This window comes from Schistocerca americana, chromosome 2, assembly GCF_021461395.2.
Source record: "Schistocerca americana isolate TAMUIC-IGC-003095 chromosome 2, iqSchAmer2.1, whole genome shotgun sequence".
Taxonomy (NCBI): domain Eukaryota; kingdom Metazoa; phylum Arthropoda; class Insecta; order Orthoptera; family Acrididae; genus Schistocerca; species Schistocerca americana.
The window spans coordinates 499,561,280-499,577,476 of NC_060120.1; the positions used below are offsets into that span (position 1 = coordinate 499,561,280).

At 39.3% G+C, this 16,197-nt stretch overlaps 1 protein-coding gene across 1 annotated transcript in view; it reads left to right on the top strand.

Moving 5' to 3' along the window:
* Positions 1-9,638, top strand: part of LOC124595068 (MOXD1 homolog 1-like) — a 166,931-nt gene extending 157,293 nt beyond the window's left edge. Inside the window, exon 11 of the mRNA XM_047133649.1 lies at positions 7,025-9,638. Within this exon, the coding sequence (XP_046989605.1) occupies positions 7,025-7,213 (189 nt within the window). The 3' untranslated portion in view covers positions 7,214-9,638. The remainder of the gene's footprint in view (positions 1-7,024) is intronic.
* The last annotated feature ends 6,559 nt before the right edge of the window (positions 9,639-16,197 follow it).

The following is a 16,197-nucleotide window of genomic DNA, read 5'->3' on the forward strand; positions in this document are numbered from 1 at the left end:
ATCCCCAATTCTGCTTTCAGGTGTTCTATTACAAAGAGCCAGGAGTACTGTCCCTGTTTAATTCTCACGCCCCTGCAGAGATTAGTGCCACAGATTTTAAAGTCAGTGACATTGAGAAAAAACTAAAATAACTAATAATGAATTATGCATCAGGTCCTTATGGAATCCCTATCAGGTTGTATACACTATATTCACCTTACTTAGCACCTCACCAAATCAATAATATACCATAGTTCCATCAGATAAAAAAATCTGGCCAGAGATTGAAAAAAATACAGGTGTTAAGCATCTATAAGAAGGATATCAGAAGTGACCCCAATATCACTGACACACATCTGTTGCAGAATCTCAGGACAAATTCTGAGTTCATATCAAATTAGTCTTGAACAAAATGACCTCTCCCATGCCAACCAGCAAGGATTTCAAAAACATATCTTGTGAAACTCTATTCCTGCTCTTCTTGTGTGACATCCTGAAAGCCATGAGTCAAGCCAGTCAGGAAGATGTAGTATTTTTTGGCTTCCGTAAGGCATCTGACACAGCAGCACATATTAATTGACGTTTGATGATGTGGGAGAATCAAAATAACTTGACTGGAGAGCACATTATCTTGAATGGAGAGTCATGAACAAAAGAGAGGCATGAATGATCACAGATTTCTTTGACCCATAGCAGAGAGTCGTGCTTCGGTAGCTCAGATGGTAGAGCACTTGCCCGCGAAAGGCAAAGGTCCCGAGTTCGAGTCTCGGTCGGGCACACAGTTTTAATCTGCCAGGAAGTTTCATATCAGCGCACACTCCGCTGCAGAGTGAAAATCTCATTCTGTATCACAGAGACGCTGGAAAACCTGAATGATCAGATGCTTAAGATTAGGTGTCAGCCATTCCACAAAAGCCTTGTTACAAAGTTTGAAGAGTCAGTATAATGTGAGGAATCTGGGAATAAACAACAGCCTCTTATTAAATGTCATGAAGGTAAGAATAGACTACAGACCAAATCCAATCTCTTAGGCTACCTGTATCTCATAGCCATAACATGAAAGCAAATTACAGTAGACCTTTTCAAATATGAGAAATATTTCACAATAGATACAGAAGATGTGTAATAAATATGTAGTGTAAGAGAAGACTTTGTCTGAATACAACAAGAGAAAAGAGCAGTAACGTACTAACTAGAGCTAAACATTGTGTGTGTGTGTGGGGGGGGGGGGGGGGGGGGTGCTTACTTTGTTGGGGGGAAAGAAAGGTGGAGGGAAACTCTCATAAGTGAAAAGAAAGGGCCGATAGAAAAATTATAATCAGTTTTCGAAAATATGATGTAATTGGATAGATAAAACACATAGCTTTTGGAGTCAGTGGTTCCTTGATCTGGCATAAGGGTTGAAGGGGGAGGAGAAGGGGTGAAGGAAAAAGGCTGGTGAGGTTTAGGAAATGGCAAGATTTCAGAAAAGCCACCCAGAACCAGGTCAGGGGAGACTTACAGGACTGGATGAGAAGGAAAGACTGATTGTTGGGGACTGCACCAGACATGATTTGAAAACCTGAGAGCTTAAAGGTGGAAGGTAGGATAATATGCGAGACGGATAATATTGACAAAACATTGTGCATGAGTCAATAAGAGTGGAAAGCTAAATGCATGGTTTGTGGTAAAGGTGGGGGGAAATAGATGTATTTATTTTCTGATATGTCTCTCTTTTCTGCCCCCTCCCCCCCCCCCCCCCCCCCCCCCCCACTCCAAATCTCTAACACATACTGGTGCACAATTTTTTTCAGTAATCTCTGTTTTGTGTATTACCCTATCTTCTACCTTTAAGGTCTCAGGTTTTCAAATCTCATCTGGTGCAGTCCACAACAATCAGTCTTTCCTTCTCATCCTGTCCAGTAAATCTTCCCTGTCTGTGGTTTGGGGTGACTTCTTTGAAATCTTGCGATTTCCTAAACTTCACCAGTCCTTTTCCGTCACCTCTCTTCCTTCCATTCACCGCTGCTGCCAGGAGGAGGAGCCTGCAAATTTTAATACTTATATATGTGTTTTCTCATGACACTGCTTGGTGAGTAGCTTTTATATCTGTCCATCTACAAAATATAGAGAAAATATCAGAAGTAAAGGCAGAGCCAAGATTAAGATCAAATTCTGTAGACATCTCTTGCAAATCAATGAGAACAGGCTAACAAACCAAATATTCTTGTATTTTTGGAAAAAGAAATCAATCGTAGCTTGGATAATAGAAATAAGGAAAGAAATAAATTATGTTTACAAACATTGTAACTTCTTCAAAACTGATAGTCAGTTCAAGTCTGATGATGGTGTAGGAGACAAAAGCCAGTTAACCTCATTTAATTAATCATGTAGAACATAGGCGATATAGTGCTTTTCATTTATTATTATGTTATTCTGCCAAGAAGTGAGAGAAGAATCAGTTAATATGAACTAAAAAGAAAGAACATATAAGAGCCAGAGAAAGCATAAAGAAACCTCTTTTCAGCAAAAAATACTCTATTCAGAAGGCTTTCAAGGCAGAAGAAATAATTATTAGAAACAATGTGGCAGAAGAAAAGAAACTGGGAGAAGGTGAAGGAGTAGTGGGAAAATAGCAAACAACAAATAAAGAAGTGAAATTGAAGTTGTTATGTGATCATAGTTGATGAAAATAAAAATAAGAATAAGAAAAATGTGGAGGTTGGGGGGGGGGGGTGTGGGGGGGGGAGGTCAGTTACAATCTTGGATCAGGAGAAAAAATGAAGCAAGTAAAGAGACCAAATGACTGTATGACGTCAGGATTAAATTTATGATGTACTATTAATAATCCACAGACAACAAGTAGGTCAAGGAGTAGAGCTAAAAACTGAAAGGAAGTAAAGAGGGAATTATTTTTAAAATGTTACATTTGCATCTGCTGTCGATGACTTCATTTTCATCTTTTATTTGCAATATTTATCTTTTGCTCCTATTTTCAAAATATAATGTACTTCCAGTTTTAAAATTCTAATCATTCACCATTAAGTCGAATTATGGCATGAAACTTCTTGTTGGTGCACTGGTATTTAAAGCAAAACTGTTATGGTCCACTACCATTTTCAAATTCTTTATCTGCAGTTGTGTGCCAATTGAGGGTGACAATTGGAGAGAATTTACCCGAGTATAAGACAGCCCTAAAATAAGGTGCCCCTCTCACCCACCCCCTTTTTTTAAGAGGCTCCATGAGAAAAATTTATTTTTAATGTATTATCACTAATCAGAATTACACACTTTTATGGGTGTAAGGTGTCTGCCTAAAAAGTTAACCATGCATCTATTTTCAACTTCCACCATTTATTAATTGGCTCCATTTTGATAATACAAGGAGAAATAAAATAAACAAAAAGAAATGGTTTACATTAATTTTTATTCTCACTGTCTTTATTATTCACTGTCCTCTGTACTGTCACTATATTCGTCATCATCATCCTAACAGGACAGCTGTCTTCCGAATATATTGACATTTCTGATGTTGTGGTTATGGTGGAAGCAGAGAACATAGTTTTTTTCGAATGTTAAAATTTCTTTTGCTTCCAAACATATTAGCTGCATAAAACCAGCAACCCCCACACCTCTTATCTGTCCCATCATATCTCACAATGAGTGCTGACAGTATTGCTGCGAAAATATGTAATTACAGCACTGGCCCCAATCTAGACTTTTAGTATCTCCTACAAAAATGTGTGGTATTATTGAATATTTGTCCAATTCCTATTACAAATGGATTCTTCACTGCACTCGTTGTAATTTTAGGCCAGATGGTGTCACTGTTACCACTCCAACTCATCTGTACTGCTGTGCTTCAATGGTAGTGAAACATGGATGACAATATCTTCTAGGTGCTGGCCATATGTATCAATGGCAACTACCATAATACATAAATAAAATATCACAATCACAATTCAGTCCAATTCTTGAGCTTTTGCTCTTCTTTTAATGTAGTGATGACTGTTGCTACTAACTCCACAATGGATCTTTCTGCTGCTCAAGTACAAGAAAAATTTGTAAGTTGGTGGAATTTAATGCTATTTCCTCCTTGATTTCACAGAATTGTCAATTTTTAAGCAGAGCACTAGATTTTTGTAGGGGCTAGTTCATTGCTTCTTGCGTATCCCTTGCACTAATGCCATGAGTCAATTGTGTGATTGTTCGTGCAAGATCAGTACTGTATCAAGTGCTTCAGTGTATTGGGAAATCTCCTGTCTATTCAAACGAAAGCATTGCTATGCCCTAATCTTTGAAATTCTTCAAAATAAATTTGTACAGAATCTCAATAGCCAAAGTATCATTTGTAAATTTAAGGTAACCTCTAACAATATTAGAGAAGGGAAGTTGCTACTCACCTTATAGCGGAGACACTGAGTCACGATAGGCACAACAAAAAGATTCACACAATTATAGCTTTTGGCCATTAAAGCCTTTGTCAACAATAACCACACACACACACACACACACACACACACACACACACACACACACACACAAATGCAAACGCAACTTGCACACACGCCTGCAGTCTGAGGCACCTGAAACCACACTGCGAGCAGCAGCACCAGTGCATGGGACTGGCAACTGGATGGGGGTAAGGAGAAGGATGGGGTGGGGAGGGGGGGGGGGGGGGGATAGTATGGTGGAGGTGGCAGACACTGAAGTGAAGTGTTGCAGTTTAGATGGAGGGCAGGAGAGAAGGTGGCGGGGGGTAAGTAGTGGAAAGGAGAGAAATTAAAAGAGTGGGTGTGGCGGTGAAATGACGGCTGTGTAGTACTGGAATAGAAACAGGGAGGGGGCTGGATTCCACAATGGTTCCATCACTTCTAAATGGCACAGGGCAGTCATCTACAATGTCACTAATGAAGATTGAGGCCAGGAGGGTTATGGGAACATAGGATGTATTACAGGGAAAGTTCCCGCCTGTGCAGTTCAGTAAAGCTGTTATTGGTGGGAAGGATCCATATGGCACAGGCTGTGAAGCAGTCATTGAAATGAGGGATATCATGTTTGGCAGCATGTTCAGCAACAGGGTGGTCCTCTTGTTTCTTGGACACAGTTTGTCGGTGGCCATTCGTACGGACAGACAGCTTGTTGGTTGTCATGTCTACATAGAATGCAGCACAGTGGTTGCAGCTTAGTTTGTAAATCACATGACTGGTTTCACAGATAGCCGTGCCTTTGAGGGGATAGGTGATGTTAGTGACTGGTGGTGGTAGGAGGATGTATGGGACAGGTCTAAGGGATTGGGAGCAGGGGTTCTGTAAGGATGGATGAGTATGTTGTGTAGGTTTGGTGGATGGTGGAATATCACTGTAAGAGGGGTGGGAAGAGTAGTGGGCAGGACATTTCTCATTTCAGGGCATGATGAGAGGTAATCAAAACCCTGGTGGTGAATGTAATTCAGTTGCTCCAGTCCTGGATGGTACTGAGTTACGAGGGGAATGCTCCTCTGTGGCTGGACTGTGGGCTTGGGAGGTGGTGGTAGGCTGGAAAGATAAGGCATGGCAGATTTGTTTTTGTACAATGTTGGGAGGATAATTACAGTCAGCGAAGGCTTCAGTGAGACCCTCGGTATATTCCGAGAGGGACTGCTCGTCACTGCAGCTGCGATGACCACGGGTGGCTAGGCTGTACGGAAGGGACTTCTTTGCATGGAAGGGGTGGCAGCTGTCGAAGTGGAGGTATGTCTTCAAAGGAGAATTAATTCCCATGACCAATTATATCCTCACCCAGAATTACTTCTCCTTTGAAGGCATTACCTACTAACAAATCCAGGGTACAGCTTCGAGCACCCGCATGGCACCATCCTATGCCAACCTATTCATGGGACATCTGGAGGAATCCAGCACTACACAGCCGTCATTTCACCACCACACCCAGTCTTCTAATTTCTTTTTATTTCTCTCCTTTCCTCTAATTACCTCCCCTCCCTCTCCACCTTCTCTTCTGCCCTCCGTCTAAACTGCAGTACTTCACTGTCCACTAACCCCACCACACAATCCCCCCCCCCCCCCTCCTCCCCGCCCCAGCCTCCTCCTTACCCTCACCCAGTCGCCACTCCCATCATGCACTGGTGCTGCTTCTCGCAGTGTGGTTTCAGTTGCCTGAGACTGCAGACGGGTATGCAAGTTGCGTTTGCGTGAGTGTTTGTGTGCGTGTGCGTATGTGTGTCTATTGTTGACAAAGACCTCAATGGCCTAAAGCTATAAATGTGTGAATGTTTTTGTTGTGCCTATCGTGACTCAGCATCTCCGCTACATGATGAGTAGCAACTTTCCTTCTCTAATAAGGTAACCTCTGTATTAATCTAATAAACAATGTAAAAAGATGATGTGACTTACCAAATGAAAGTGCTGGCAGGTCGACAGACACACAGACAAACACAAACATACACACAAAATTCAAGCTTTCGCAACAAACTGTTGCCTCATCAGGAAAGAGGGAAGGAGAGGGAAAGACGAAAGGATGTGGGTTTTAAGGGAGAGGGTAAGGAGTCATTCCAATCCCGGGAGCGGAAAGACTTACCTTAGGGGGAAAAAAGGACGGGTATACAGTCGCACACACACACATATCCATCCACACATATACAGACACAAGCAGACATATTTAAAGACCTCACCAACAGTAGTATAAATCAGCCCGTATTTTTCAAATGGGAAAAAACCTCATCTTACAATCAGGTAAATACAGTACTTTCATTACCTCATCACTTTTCTGTCTATTATTTCCTTCAACAAAAGATTTATGCTTAAAATTCCAAAATCCTGAAATGTATCATCTGTTTTTCCTCAGTTTTTGGATCTTTGCCTGCTTCTGACTGCTCGCCATACAGCGATCAGTATACAGATCCTCCTCTCCTGTTCTTCTTGTTTTCTTAGAACATAGAAGATATTTGTTATTAAATAATAATAAATTAAAGTTTGTTTATTTTTTTATACTTAGTACCTTCATTTTGCAAGTATTGTTATGTATTAAATAACTGCTATCTGAATTATAACTTCAAATTTTTTGACAGCCAGCTGATGTGTTCTCGTTTCCTAACCTGACGGATCTTCCATCTGCATCTGCGAGGTCGCTAACACTATGTCATGGGAGTACCAGACATCCCTTGCAGTCAGAGCAACCTAGAGGAATTGCTGCACAACATATCCCATTGTCTATAATGATGCTGTTGCTTTTTATTTGTGCTCTACACACAACATGAGGTCGCCATTAAAAAAAAAAAAATCTTAAAGCTATGCACCAAAGCTAATTGATGACAAATATTGTATAGTCACACTTTATTTCTCTTCATGCAAAATGTATTCCTATGGGATGCTGTGTTCCTGTGTTGTTTGATATGCAATTATTTGCAGAAACAGTTTTGTACTTTTGAGTTGTTTTTAAAGTGAAACATAAGTATGTTCCTTGATGTCTGTGGTTTCATGAAGAAGACTGGATGTAACCAAAAGTGAAGAACTCTGACCAAATTGCTGTTTGCGTACAGATCAAATAAAGAATCATGTAATTAAAGTAGCAGTGTCGCTACCACAAGCTTGGCATTCGAATTACTTTTTTATGTATTTTTACAAAATCAGTGGATTTATATATGTAAATTTGTTTGTGAAACACTGAAGACACTCAAGATGAGATTATCTTTGTGTGATTCAGCATTGCTAGAGAGAAATAATGTCAGAAGAACCAGTTACACTAAAATAATGTTAAAGAATGTGATTGAGATGGAATGAAAAGCCGTCTGCCTTATGGGTGTGAAACATGAGTTCCTAAAAGTGCACCAAAGCTAAGTTGCATTAAAGGAATTAAAAAGTTGATTCTAAGCCCATGGAACATTAGCATTTGGTTGTCATTACATGTCACAGAAAGGAATCAGTCAAATTTAATTATGTTCTGAAAATATGAAAGTCAAGGCAAAAAAAAAACAATATCTGTAAAACTGTATTATCAGTTGTTTCATAGCTTAGAATGTATAGCTTGTCTATTTTCAGTTGATTTCATTCTGGTGCAAAATTGGAATATCATAGTCAGAAAGTAAGGTAAAGAGTACATATAGTTTAAATGTAGTAGACCACCAAAACCAAGGAAAAAAGTTTGAATTTCTTCTTAAGAATTTGAGGGTGAAGAGCTTCCATTTTTACTGAGGAGGGTGCAAATATTAGGATGGCTCCTATGTAGAGGACACAGGTGATTTCATCTCCATCCTTGTTGAACATTGTGACATCATCACTGGCAGGACACTGAACTCTTCTGTCTTTTTAGAAAAGAGACTAAAAAAAAGAAAAAAAACCAGGATGTGTAAAAAATTATAAATGGATTTAAAGCCATGAAGCTCCTCAAGTTTTTTGCTTGGGGTCTTGTGAAACATATGGTTTCCTGTGTGCTTTTCTTTATCTTTTCCTCCCTTTTATGGGTCATGGTTATTTTGCATTCCTGTTGTGCAAGCCCCTACCATATAGCTCTTAGAAGTTAAGGGCAGTATTGACTTTTTTCTGATAATTTGTTATTTGTACCACCTTCTAAAGCTTTTTGTTTTATCCTTAGTTTATCTTTAACTCCTGAGAAATGAACTGTTGGTTCCCAAATTTTGAGATTCATTATACTGAGTTTTTATCTGTTACTGCAAAGAATTATGTTGGAGAGAATGTTAAGTTTGTACTGCCCTTGTCCTCATATATTTATATTATACTGACTTGGGTACATATAATCCATACCTCCTCTTTTTCTTCATAATTTAGAAAATATGAAGTTCTGTTGTCTGCATTACAACAAACAATTTCTGCCAGGACAACTGTTACAACTAGTTTGATGGATGGATGTATGGATGGATGGGTGGCTAGTTTGAAGCAATGTTAAAATGATTTTCCAGTTGGTGACAAAGTCATGCCTTTCTTTTGTTCTTTTGGTTAACAGTTTCTTAGTTATATAAACATTGGATTTACCTAACACCACATTTTTTGAGGTGACAGAACTTTATGACCATCTCCTCTTACCATGCTAATTAAACCATTCTGCCAGTGCTGAGCTCATGTTTTATAATTACATTTTATTTTCAAAAAAGTTTTTATTGTAGAGTGATGTTCTTACTTTTCAGAATGTCCATATTTATTTTCTATTACACAAATGAAAATCATTTTTCCCCGTACAATTTTGAAGTATGATTGTTTAAAATACTGCCAACTAATTATATACTACCAGAAAAATATAATTTTGTATTCATGAAATTCTTGTGCTGTTATGCTAAGCAGTGTTAACTACAAAACATGTTCTCACCTGTGGTGATACTACAGAAGAAAAAGAAAAGTAGTTTTCTGTTGTACAGAAGCAAAGTAGTACACTGTACTGTATATTATTAGGACTGTCTATTAATTTTTCAAATATGACTGTAATGGAACGTATTTTTGATTTCAATGCAAGGCTGTCCTCTAGCCAGTTTGTCATTGAGGAATAACTGTGATAAAACCTATTTGAAATGAATACCTCTGTAGTTATACTTTGTAAATAGCAAAAAAAATATTTATATTATATACATTTCCACAGCTTTGAGAAAATAAAGTTTTAAAAAAATTATTATTTGTGTGTAAATGTTTTGTAATATTACTTTATATGTAATAAATATTTTTAACTATTCGAGACTACTGTTTTTCAGTAACATTACAAGCATTCCAAACACGTACACATTTTACACATTTCACTGGTGCAGGCTGCAATCCTCTCTGAGATGTAGTTGTGAAATAACATCATTTTCAAACATAATGTGTTTTGATTACACTACTACAAGTTGTTAGGTGACACAAAATTTTTGATTTTATATGTTGCATGCTTTCAGTTCTTAGCCAGTTTTGGAGGTAGTAATAAACTGGAATTAAGATCATAATATAATTTACACAACATACAGCCTAGGAAAAGTATGTGCCTGTGTATCACAATCTTTCACTAAGTACCCAAAACTATGCCATTAGAAACAACATTGATTCTTATTGTGCCTACATTCACTATTTTTTAGTAGCAAGAAGCACTACAGATATTTTCAGATTTATCACTGTAAAAAGTAAATGTAGAAAACAGCAGCTTTGGAAACAATGTTCAGTATATGAAAGTAGATTCCACTGGAACTTTTAAGTACAATGCAAGATGGCATAAGAACACTTCTAAATGTGTATTCTGACATGAGTACATTGACAAGAAAATTTGTTGAATATTCATCAGGTAAACTGCATTTATTTTGCTTTGGTTGGTGTCCAGTATTCATGAAAGAATTCATGAATATATATCTTTATGTATGCTCACAATTGAATGAGTAAAGATAACCATTAATAAAGAGGTATAAATTAATAGAAAGGCAACCACTCATTCACAGTGGACTGTTTGTGTGATGCTTGGAAGCATGCAATAAAAAGCAGTATTCACACTAGCATTTGAGCTCTTTCTCTAACAGAAGTACAAACATTCGCACACCCAAACACACATTTCCTTGGCTGCAGTGCATTTCACCATTGATGAACTGTAACAGTTGGTAATACCCGAGAAAGTTGGCACCAATTATGGGCTCCATGACATCGTCTACAGCAAAATTTCAGATGAAGGCATGATGCAGCTCCAAGCCCAGCTCAATACATTGTGTATCATAAGTAGCTATTGATGAGTTGTTAGTGGCAGAAAGGCAGAGCAAATTTGGTGGCTGCCAATTATACAGGAAACTTGTTGGGAAAATGACAAATTTGAGCCTGTGTCCAAAAGGAATTTCTGTCTGGTCTTCCAGTCACTAATATAGAGATGCTATTAGAGATTGTTTGGCAGTCAGATGTGCCTATGTCCAATTGCTGCTTCTGATTGGGTAGTTGCAAGGTGAGTTGCACTTATGCATTTGATCACCAAACTTCCGGTGAAACCAGCACATTGTAGATGACTGCCCTGTGCCATTTACAAGTGATGGAACCATTGTGGAATGACTGCAGGATTTTCTGCAGCAATGACCTGTATCCTTGTCATAACTGCAATGAGTCAGCAATTCACAGGCTTGACTAACCAGAGGATCCACTTCGCCTGCGTCACTGCCGATGGCACACTGTTGGACGGCTCCACTACATTGGTGGCATTATTGCATCCTGAATCCTGTCAGCCAGGTCTGTGACGGTGTCCAAGAGTGGTTCTTTCTGAGATGCTGTTATGGCTTTAACTTTAGCTGAAAGACGACTACTCCAGAGCGTGCAATGTTGTGTGTCGGGCACAGATCCCACATCAGCCGTACTACGCAGGTGCCCAAGGTACTGTGAGGGCTTCGTGTCTCCGATGCTTTCTTATGTTAACACTTGGCGTATATGCTCCTCTTGTGATAGGGATATTTGGCAAATCAACTCTGTCTTCAGTGTACCATATGAATCTTAAACAAGAGATGTTGTGATTGTGTCTTCAACTTCAGTCTCATAGTGATGGTCGACCTGATTTACTGCTAGAGTAAACTTTATAGAAACTGTGATTATTCCTGTGTAATGGAAACTGCCTTTAAATTGCACATACCAAAGTGCCAGACTGTGAGGCCAGAATGGTAGTACTCACATGACAAGTTGTAACACTGTCAGACCTTCCGTGTCTATAGGCTCTTGCATTTTCATAGTTTGAAAATTCTGTGGTCAGTCACAACAGTTTGTACTTCTTTGTATAGCATCTGCAGGCTTGTCTCATTAGGACCACGAAAGTGCAAAGTGGCTATGGCAATATCCCCTGTGCTGGCATCTTGCAACTTCTGTGGCACACTGTACAGCTGTGCACGCAGATCCTGGGTGTAGACTCCACAGGTCACTATAGACATAAATGTAAATTTTGCCAAGATCCTGGGTGTGGACTCCGCAGGTCACTATAGACATAAATGTTAATTTTGCCATTGTACCACAAAATTTATGTGCTGTAAACATCCGTGTAGCAATGCTTAATATGGAAAATTTTATCCACTAAAAAACTTCCATCTCCAGGGGCCCTATTGACAGAGTTTTTATTGAAAATAATTTCTCTGCTATTACTAATATAGGTAAAGGACTCGGGAGACCATCTGAAGAGCCATCTTCAATTGTTTCCAGATGATGCCATCATTTAAGTCATCAGAAGATCACACTAGTTGCAAAATGATTTAGACAAAATATTTGCATGGTGAGAAAATTGGCAACTGACCCTAAATAATGGATAGTGTGAGGTCATCCATGTGAATACTAAAAGGAGTACATTGAATTCTGATTGCACGGTGAATCACACAAATTTAAAGACTCAATTACAACTCAAATTGGATAACAGTTAAAACAACTCGAATTGGAACAATCACATAGATAATGTTGTGGGAATGGCAAGTCAAAGACTGTATTTTATTGGTTGAACACTTAGAGAAGGTGCAACAAATCCACTAAACTGCCTACACTATGCTTGTCTGTCCTCTGTTAGAGTATAGCTGTGCCATACAGGATCCTTATGAGATAGGATCGACTGAGGATATTGAGAAAATTCAAAGAACTCCTTCTTGTTTTATGTTATCACAAAATAGGGGATAGAGTGTTATGGATATGATATGTGAGCCGGATTTGCAATAATTAATACAATGGCATTCTTTATTGTGGTGAGATATTTTCACAAAATTTCAATCTCCAACTTTCATGAATGAAAAAATATTTTGTTGACGCTCACCTACATAGGGAGAATTGATCATCATCATAAAATAAGAGAAATCATAGTTCACAGGGAAAGATTTCAGTGTTCGTTTTCCTGCGTGCTATTCAATAGTGGAAATGGTGTGAAAGTGGTTCAATAAACTCTCTGCCAGGCACTTAAGTGTGAATTGCAGAGTAGTCATGTAGATGTAGATGTAACGATCAGGTTCTTTGTGGGCATTCAGGTCTCAGTAATTGCCACACAGTCTGTACAATCCATCTTTCTTAGGAACTAAATGCATGGGTAAGGTCCTGGACTGTCTGATGGCCTGACTATGCCTGCGTGCAGCAATTTGTCGGTAGTGGTTTTAGTCACACGTAGTCTGCCTGGTGCCAGCCTGTGTGCTTTATGATAGACTGGTGGGCCTGGCATGGTATTAATTTTGTGCACTGTGTTGTGTTTATGCCTTTCCATTTATATGACACACACATTGTGTGGGGAACATAGAATGTGCACATGGTGGTTGCCTGTACTCTATTAGAACTGTTAACTGGAGTGACCTGCATTTTTGGTTTGGCTTCACTGCAGCAAGCACTTACTATCCTTAGGTGAAGTGTGTTGATAGCTTGGCAGGTGCTGTTTTGTTTGTGCCAGAAATTTGAAGATGGTGGTGCTGTTCCCACTTTAAATGCCTTAGATAAGATTGCTTAGCATCATCCAGTACCCTTATTTACAAACATTCTGGAGCTGGCAACTTGAAATTCGTGTTGTTTAGCCCGAGTCCTTCCTTTTTTCTTCTCTAAATCTTTGTTGCTGCTTGTAGTTCGGACTCAGAAGCCCAGTGGTCATTAAGCAGTAGTCTAGGCAGATATAATATGTAAGGCTTGAAAGGGGTTGTACTGGAATAGTCCCCTCCAATGTTGGATTGGAATGCGCTGGCAGGCAGCCAGTAATACTGAGTACTGACTCTCCACTGCTGGTTTGCCTGAGGATCCCTAGTGTTAGGTCAGGAGAGAGGTGAAATCAGTGGAGGAACTCCATGCGCAAGATCGGTTTGTGAATGTCTGTGATCACAAACTGCCACATAAATTTCTTGTGCAAACCAAGGTCCACAGTGTACTTGAAGGTTGCAAATAGCCTGAAATGAGTGTTGTTTGCAGCATGCAGTTAGATGACAGATATTGTATGTTCCATTTGTGGTGATTCCCCAGGCAGATAGTCACTTTAGACCCAGTGTCTATAAGTCTATAAGGACATGGTTATAATAGAGGGAAACATTCCACGTAGGAAAAATATATCTAAAAACAAAGATGATGTGACTTACCAAATGAAAGTGCTGGCAGGTCGACAGACACACAAGCAAACTATAGCGTCCCCAGTGCCATATTACGAAAAGACAATATTTATAAAGAAGACATTCATAATTTGTAAGAGATTTTTTTTTTATCATGTAGCCGTAAAATAATAATTTCTCTGTGTAGGTTTAGATTGCAAAGAAATAATTTATGACAGAATGATCTAAAGAGACGACAAGATACGCTCTTTTGTTAATTTTTTAGTCGACTTTACTTCCTCTTTTGTCTTGAATGTGTCTAGAGGGACATCTTGCGTGTGCTGACGAATGTAAGCATATTTGTATGAGTTAAGCATATAATATACTGATTTAAATTTATTGTGCACTTTTAATTTGTAAGAGGTGATCCCGATTTCATGTCCGCCTTCCTTGAATTAACCTGCATTCAAGTAATTTACAGCTCAACAATCGCAGCGGCCGATGCAGCCAACGACGCCATTACGTGGCGATATTAACTTATGAAAAATCAGCGGAAGCGGAAAACTCGCCCGCTATTAGCATAATATTAATTTTTCTCCACAGCCGCACGAAGTTGCAGAAATACTTAGCTTTAAGATTCTTATTTTCAGTAGCATAGCCGAGACCCAGAGCCAGGACTCTGACTACAATACAATGGTTAACGGAGGTAAGAAAATACTCGCGCGTGTGTGGGCCGCAATTGTAATTAATAACTAAAGATCTTTTGCTTTAACGTCAACTGACTAGCCGAGGAAATTTATATGAAAAGTTTATTACATTGTTCAACTTAAATATCATTTTTATGAAGGCCCACCACGTAAGTCGGCAACAATCAAAAAATAATAATAGCAATAATAATATATATATTAAGTTACGACGGCCGACGGACGCGAGATTGGCGCCCAGCGTGGGGCCCGATTAATATGATTCTATTGTAATGAATGTAATTATGTATGTGTCTAATTGTTGTAAAATATTAATGCTTGTATGAATTCTTTTACATGTACAACAACAAAACCACACCCTGAGGAGATCTGGAGAGGAAAAAGTGTAGAAAAGAAAAAGGATTGCGAGAAAGAAAAATAAGTAAGGTAAGGCCTATTGTGCAAGCATCCTGTGTAGCTCTGTGCGGAATATCGAACACATGTGCACATGAGATACCTTCGGTGTTTTGTGTATTTATGTGTTCATTTTTGGAGGGATAATTATTCGTTTTGTGTATTTATGTGTTTATTTTTGGAGGGGATAATTAATCGTGTGTGTATCAGTGTTAAAGATTCGTCAGTGGCTTAAAGTGAATTTAGTATGGGTAAGATAGGACAACCTAAAGCATCCGTACCAAAAGAACAAAATTCTGTTAATATGGAAAGTGAGGATCATTTGCAATATGTAAACGAGTCCCAAGCCACCGCCTCGGATAACATAATTTCCGGAGCGGGGGGCGAGGATCTGTGGACGGTGAATGACGCTCCACAGCAGAATGGGAATAGAGTAACAACTCCACTGCCTGGGCAGGGGGGCCAATCGAGTGCTAGATTAAGCGGGGCACCAGTATGCTCACCGATTGCAGACCCATTTGCAGAATTTCTGCGCAGGTTAGAAGAAAGAGATAGGGAAAGAGATCAGAAACTGGCTCAGATGCTCCATGAGCAAGAGCAACAAAGAGAACTGAAAGAAAGGGAAAAGGAAAGAATGTCAGAACAGAGGGAAAAACAAAGAGACGAAAAACTGGCTCAGATGTTCCATGAGCAGGAGAAAAAATTAACGCAAAAGCTCATTGAGCAAGAGCAGCGCAGTGAAGCAAAACTCGACAGTATCCAAAGCGAACTTGCCGAGATGCGGGACGCGTGCAAAGAAATACCCGATCTTGTGCAAAGCTTAGCCGGAGAGATGCAAAAATTACAGATATCGCAGGCTAGGCTTGAAGACAATGTCCAGACTTTAACCAACCGCGTGGATAATGTGGAGATAGATGCACGGAAAAGTATTGACGCATATTTGGAAGTGCAAGCTCAAAAAGTAGAAAAAGAATTAAATGAATGGCTAGAAGTAAAGGATCGCGAGATATCTGCAAAGATTGAAAGCGATGTAAAAACAGCTGTAGAACAAGCGACTGCGGCCGCGAGTGTAAATATTGACGCTAGCGCTGCCGCACTACGTGCCGAATTAACACAGATCAAATCCCGTGTGACAGCGGAGTTGCCAAATTGGCAACAGGAGGTCGCGCGGAGACTGTCTGCGTTGGA